Raw genomic sequence first — 6,000 nt, 5'->3', positions numbered from 1 at the left:
TATTTATTATGTATACAATATTCTGTCTGTGTGATGCCTGCAGGCCAGAAGAGGGCACCAGACCCCATTACAGATGGTTGTGAGCCACCATGTGGTTGCCGGGAATTGAACTCAGAACCTTTGGAAGAGCAGACAATGCTCTTAACCTCTGAGCCATCTCTCCAGCCCTGTACAGGACTTTTACATTAATGTTTATTATATAGGCTAGGCTTATTTGAACTTAACGGAAGAAGAATATTAGGTGATAAATATTAGAGAAATGACCCATTGGACAGAAGCGCTAGCTAGAAAGAGAGCCTGTGGACTGGAGGAGGAGTCAGTGGTTAGGGGCACTGGCTGCTTGGACAGAGACCACAGGTACTGTTCCCAGCACACCCACTCCATCTTCACTCCAGCTCCAGGAGAGCGACATCCTCTTTTCACCTCAGTGGGCACTGCACACACGTGGTGCATGCAGGTAAAATCAAATATTTTTTATTTTGCACAGAAAATAAAAACAAATATTAAAAAAATTCTGACTAGTTTAGTCTGGGCTCACCACAGGATAAGATTTTTTATCTCTTCTGCTTGCTTGGATATAAATAAAATTTAGAATTTTATCTAGATTGGAGTCTTGATAGTCTCTTATTAAATATAATTTATTTTGTGATATGTATGTTGACATAGGGTTTTACTCTGTGGTCCAGACTCTTCTCAGGTGTCTTAATTTGGGTTTCTATTGCTGTGAAGAGACACCATAACCATAGCAACTCTTTTGTTGTTGTTGTTGTTGTTTTTCGAGACAGGGTTTCTCTGTGGCTTTGGAGCCTGTCCTGGAACTAGCTCTGTAGACCAGGCTGGCCTTGAACTCACAGAGATCCGTGCCTCTGCCCCCCGAGTGCTGGGATTAAAGGTGTGCACCACCATCGCCCGGCCATAGCAACTCTTAAAAAGGAAAATCATTTAATTGGGGTAGCTTATATTTTCAGGGTTTAATCCATTATCATCTTGGTGGTGTGCAGATAGGCGTGGTGCTGGAGAAGTAGCTGAGAGTCCTACATCTTAACAGGCAGGCAACTGGACATGGTCTGAAACATGAGGCATGACTTGAGTGAGACTTCAAAGCCCACCTCCACAGTGACATACTACTTCCAGCAAGACCATACCTACTCCAACAAAGCCACACCCTCTAATAGTACTACTCCCTTTGGGGGCCTTTTTTTCTTTATAAGCCATCACACTAGGCTTGCCTAGAACCCTTGTCTCAGCCTTATGAGTGCTAGATACAGACTTGTACCACCAGGCCCAGCATGGTTACAGTGCAGCTAAGCTCTGAGCTTGTGTGAGCACACTCATCTATAACACGTACACTGAAAAAGGGCCTCCGGACCACAGCGTGCAGCCATTCTGTCATATGACACTTTGATAGAAAATATGTTTTAGTTCTTATCTTGTTCCCTCTTCTTTCTTAGTTGCTGGATCTGTGTTCAAGATGAGTGGATTAGGTGAAAGCTCCTTGGATCCACTGGCCACTGAGTCTCGAAAACGCAAATTGCCTTGTGACCCTCCAGGACAGGGGTAGGTGATTTGTCTCCGCTTTTTAGATGGAGGAACTGGGGTTGATTTTTGTCAAGGCCAGTGATGAATCAGAAGCTGCAGGAATTTCTGCAGTGCATGCTTTTGTCCCGCTATGTTCTGACAGTTCTTGTTGGCTGAATTTTGTTTCCACATGAAACTAATAGCATTCCGTGGGCAGATTCTACTTGAAGCTTTCTTGAGAGATGTGAGCTGTGGCTTTTCTTCTCCCTATTCCAGTCTTACCTACAATGGTGAAAAGTGGAGACGGGAGCAGGAGAGCAAATATATAGAAGAACTGGCTGAGCTGATATCTGCAAATCTTAGTGATATTGACAATTTCAACGTCAAGCCAGATAAATGTGCGATTTTAAAGGAAACAGTGAGACAGATACGTCAGATAAAAGAGCAAGGTAATAACAAAGTCAGGAAATGCCTCCTTCCCACATGTTGGGTCATGGGGATTGAACAGAGCCTTGCTCATGCTAAGCAAGAAGCAAGCCCCTGGAGTGATCAACTTTGCTTTTTAAGAAAAACAATTACCAGAGAAGTGGCAGAAGACCAGAGTTCCTCGTCATGCCACATGCTGGAGGGAGGGGAGCTGGGGCCTAGACTGGCACCTTTAGCAGAAAGGGAGCTGAGTGCCTTTTGTCTTCGTGGGGAACCACAAAGCTGGATAATGTTAAGTTGTGGTATTCTCTTACATACATACACCGAGTGTTCTGCATGTACGTGTACATGTACATGTGTACATGCTTCCTACTCCCCAGTGTGCGTGCGCATACTGAGGTAAGTGCTGCTCACTGCGATGCTTCCTCTGTGTCTTCAGGAAAAACTATTTCCAGTGATGATGATGTTCAGAAAGCTGATGTGTCTTCTACAGGACAGGCGGTCATTGATAAAGACTCGTTAGGACCACTTTTACTACAGGTAGGTGCGAAGATTGTAGCTGTCCAGAGCATGCTGTGATTTGGTTGTGGTATATACAGGGTGGACGCAGGGGGTGCTGGCAATGAGAAAATAGCTCAGTATTCTCATAGCAGTCACAAGTATATAGTTCTGAAAATACCATACACACACACACACACACACACACACACACACACACACACACACGGGAGCAGGGTGCACGCACACAAGAAGTTCCTGAGGAAGAGTAGCTTGTAAACTCACAGGTCACCAGCACCCAGAGGTGCTACTTGGTGTATTTTAGTTCAGACCTTTCTGTGGCTTTTTTTCATGATTGCTTGCACAGCACACTACTACAGTTTTACTTTTTCTTTTTTTGTGCTTGAGATTGAACCAAAGGCCTGCACATGCTAGGTGACCACAGTAGGCAAGCATGTTTCCACCAAGTGACAACCTCAGCCCTCAGCTCTGTATTCTTGGAGAATTTTATTCATGGTGCTGGGGAGGGAGCCCAGGACCTCATGCATGCTAGGCAAGTGCTCTGTGATGGAGCTGCACCCAGCTTGTGAGGCAATTTCAAACATTAAACATGTGCATGTTTTTAAAGTAATTGCCTTGAGAAGAGCTGATTAACCATGGCGCAGTGCTACTTCAGGCCGACGAGCGCTTCAGCGAGTTTACTTGACAACTGGTCTTTCTTTCAGTGAGTCATCTCAACTACTTATGTGTTTTATCATTTTAAATTCTTTTTACACGCTTGTTCAGGGACAGTATGATAATTCCTATAATTTAACTTAGGATCAGGCAGAAAGCTTTATTTTTGACAGTGTGTACTGTTAGCCCAGGCTGTCTTTGAACTTGCTAGATAGCCTAGGGTGACCTCAGCTCCTGCCTCTACCTCCTGAATGTGTGCTATGTCATGCCCTTTCTCTCTCTCTCTCTCTCTCTCTCTCTCTCTCTCTCTCTCTCTCTCTCTCTCTCTTTTTTCTTTTTTTCTTTCTTTTTTTTTTTCTTTTTTTTTTTTTTTTTTTTTTTTTTTTTTTTCCCTTCACTTAAAAAAATCCTTTATAAGCTCTGGAATAATCATGCTAATAGTCTGTTAATAGAAGTGATAGTTTGTATTTACTCTGATTATTTGGCTAGTATTGTTGATTTTGCTGCTTTGAAGTTCTATTTACCAAGAAGGCTGTAATCTAGGTCTGCTAGGGCTGCTAGGATAGCACAGAGCATGTGGCTCAGGCAATAGGAGCTGATATCTTCAGTTTTAAAGACTGGAGTTCAAGATCAGGGTGGTGACCAGGTTGCCTTCTCCTGAGTTCTCTCTCCTTGGCTTGTTACCATGCCTTAAAATGACCTTTTCTCTGAATGTGTGTCCCTGGTGTCTTGTTATCTGTCCTGAGAAAACACCACTTATACTGAATTGGGTCAGCTTTAATACTTACCGACTCTTTAGAGGCTCTATTTGCAAGTATAACCCTAATCCTAACCTAACCCTAACCCTAAGGATAACCCCAACCTAGCCCTAAATGTAACCCTAACCCTTGCAGAAAGAGGTGAAGGGCTTTACTGTTTTTGGGCTACAGGGATACAGTTTTCATAATAGCCTCTATTAACGTGTCCCATTGTAGGCATTGGATGGTTTTCTGTTTGTGGTCAATCGAGATGGCAACATTGTATTTGTGTCAGAAAATGTCACACAGTATCTACAGTACAAGCAGGAGGACCTGGTTAATACAAGTGTCTACAGCATCTTACATGAGCAGGACCGGAAGGACTTCCTTAAACACTTACCCAAATCTACAGGTGCGCTCTTTGTTTTGTATATTGTTTGAAAGAGAGGAAGAGAGAAACAGGGTCTCACTGTGTGGTCCAGGCTAGCCTTGATCCCCTATTTTTGTCTCATGTGCTGGATTACAGGTGTGTACCTACCATACCTGGCCACACATATTGCATATAAATGTGTATCTTCTAAGTACGTCTAATTTTTTCTTAGTTATTTCTTAAGAATTTGAATGTGCTTTTTAGGAAGCCAGGAACCGAGACTTAACAAGTGATTGCCAGCAACATTTTCAATATGGCCTCAGCAGACTCAAAGTTTTCCCAGGGGCCCAAATTTCCAGTGAGACTTCTGGTGAGGCTGAACGTATGCAGATATCTTTATTGTTGTTCTGAAATGTTAGTGTGTAGGTGACACCACATGGGAGTTTGTGTGATGAGAAAACAGCTGGATTCTTTTTTTTTTTGGTCTTCTACATAGAGTCTCATGTGTTACCCAGGCTGCTCCCCAGTCCTCTTGTTTCAGCCTTCTTAGAAGCTGGGCCAGCCCCATGCTCTACCACACTCAGTTTTGGATTCTTTGTTTGTTGTTTCTCGAGACAGAGTTTCTCTGTGTAACAATCCTGCCTGTCCTGGAATTCACTTTGTAGACCAGGGTGGCCTGGAACTCATAGAGATCCACCTGCCTCTGCTTTCCAAGTGCTGGAATTAAAGGCATGCACCACTACTTACCATTTGCATTAAGGATTTTTTTTTTTTTAAAAATCATGTCTATGTATCGATGTGAATGTGTGCCATGTGTGCTGCAGCGTGTTGGAGGCCAGTGGAGGACATTAGATCATCAGGAGCCAGAGTAAATGGTGCTTGGGAGCTGCCTGATCCGGGTCTTGGGAACAAGACTCTGGTCCTCTCAGGAAGAGCAACATCTGCTCTTAACCAGTGAGCCACCCCTTTAGTCTAGCCAGTGAGCCATCCCTCCAGTCCCTAGCTTGAATTTTTAAAGATTTTGCGTGTCTGATGAGTGTTTTCCCTACGTGTATGTTTGTGTATCACATGCATGCCCAAGGTCAGGCATCAAATCCTTGGAACTGGAGTTATGGATGACTGTGTGCCACCGTGTGGGTGCTGGGAACTCAACAGGGTCCTTCAGAGAGCAGCAAATGCTCTTCATTGCTAAGCTATCTCTCTGGCCCCAACAGCAGCTTGAATTCTTGATAATTTTTGACTGAGTTTTACCTGGCTTCTAAAAAAATAATTCAATTTATTTTCAAATTTTAATTTTTTCTAAAAGTTAATGGAGTTTCTTGGAATAACGAGACCCAGAGACAAAAAAGCCATACATTTAACTGTCGTATGTTGATGAAAACACACGATATTTTGGAAGACATGAATGCCAGTCCTGAAACTCGCCAGAGATATGAGACAATGCAGTGCTTCGCCCTGTCTCAGCCTCGAGCGATGCTGGAAGAAGGGGAAGGTAAGAGTCAGGGATGCTGGCCTGTCTTCTTGCTGACGTGTTCTTGCTTGCCACCTGCTGAAGAATCATATCTAAAAGTGCGTGTAACCCGACCTGATTACCTTTGTCACTTGTAGACTTGCAGTGCTGTATGATCTGTGTGGCACGCCGAGTGACTACGGGGGAAAGGACATTCCCATCAAGTCCTGAGAGCTTTATCACCAGGCATGACCTTTCAGGTAAAGCCAGCCTGTGTGCCTTCCCTGGAAACTGTTAGGAAGCATTCTCACTCCTTTGTGCATGCA

At 43.8% G+C, this 6,000-nt stretch overlaps 1 protein-coding gene across 3 annotated transcripts in view; it reads left to right on the top strand.

Annotated features, from left to right (window-relative positions):
• The window catches only part of Ncoa3 (nuclear receptor coactivator 3), an 82,507-nt gene that overhangs the window by 52,411 nt on the left and 24,096 nt on the right, over nucleotides 1–6,000 (top strand). For 2 of the 3 annotated variants that reach the window (XM_050150696.1, XM_050150695.1), the window contains exons 3-8: nucleotides 1,452–1,557; nucleotides 1,795–1,967; nucleotides 2,384–2,484; nucleotides 4,092–4,266; nucleotides 5,531–5,716; nucleotides 5,833–5,934. In XM_050150696.1, coding sequence (XP_050006653.1) covers nucleotides 1,472–1,557; nucleotides 1,795–1,967; nucleotides 2,384–2,484; nucleotides 4,092–4,266; nucleotides 5,531–5,716; nucleotides 5,833–5,934 — 823 coding nt within the window. In that variant the 5' untranslated portion in view covers nucleotides 1,452–1,471. Of the gene's footprint in view, nucleotides 1–1,451; nucleotides 1,558–1,794; nucleotides 1,968–2,383; nucleotides 2,485–3,070; nucleotides 3,167–4,091; nucleotides 4,267–5,530; nucleotides 5,717–5,832; nucleotides 5,935–6,000 lie in introns of those variants that run through there. The other variant, XM_050150697.1, reaches the window with a different exon arrangement.

The sequence above is a fragment of the Alexandromys fortis genome, unplaced genomic scaffold, assembly GCF_014885135.2.
Source record: "Alexandromys fortis isolate MF-2015 unplaced genomic scaffold, M_Fortis_MF-2015_v1.1 scaffold_27, whole genome shotgun sequence".
NCBI classification, from domain to species: Eukaryota; Metazoa; Chordata; class Mammalia; order Rodentia; family Cricetidae; genus Alexandromys; species Alexandromys fortis.
Note: the sequence above shows the minus strand (reverse complement) of the source record. Positions and strands in the feature narration are given on the sequence as shown.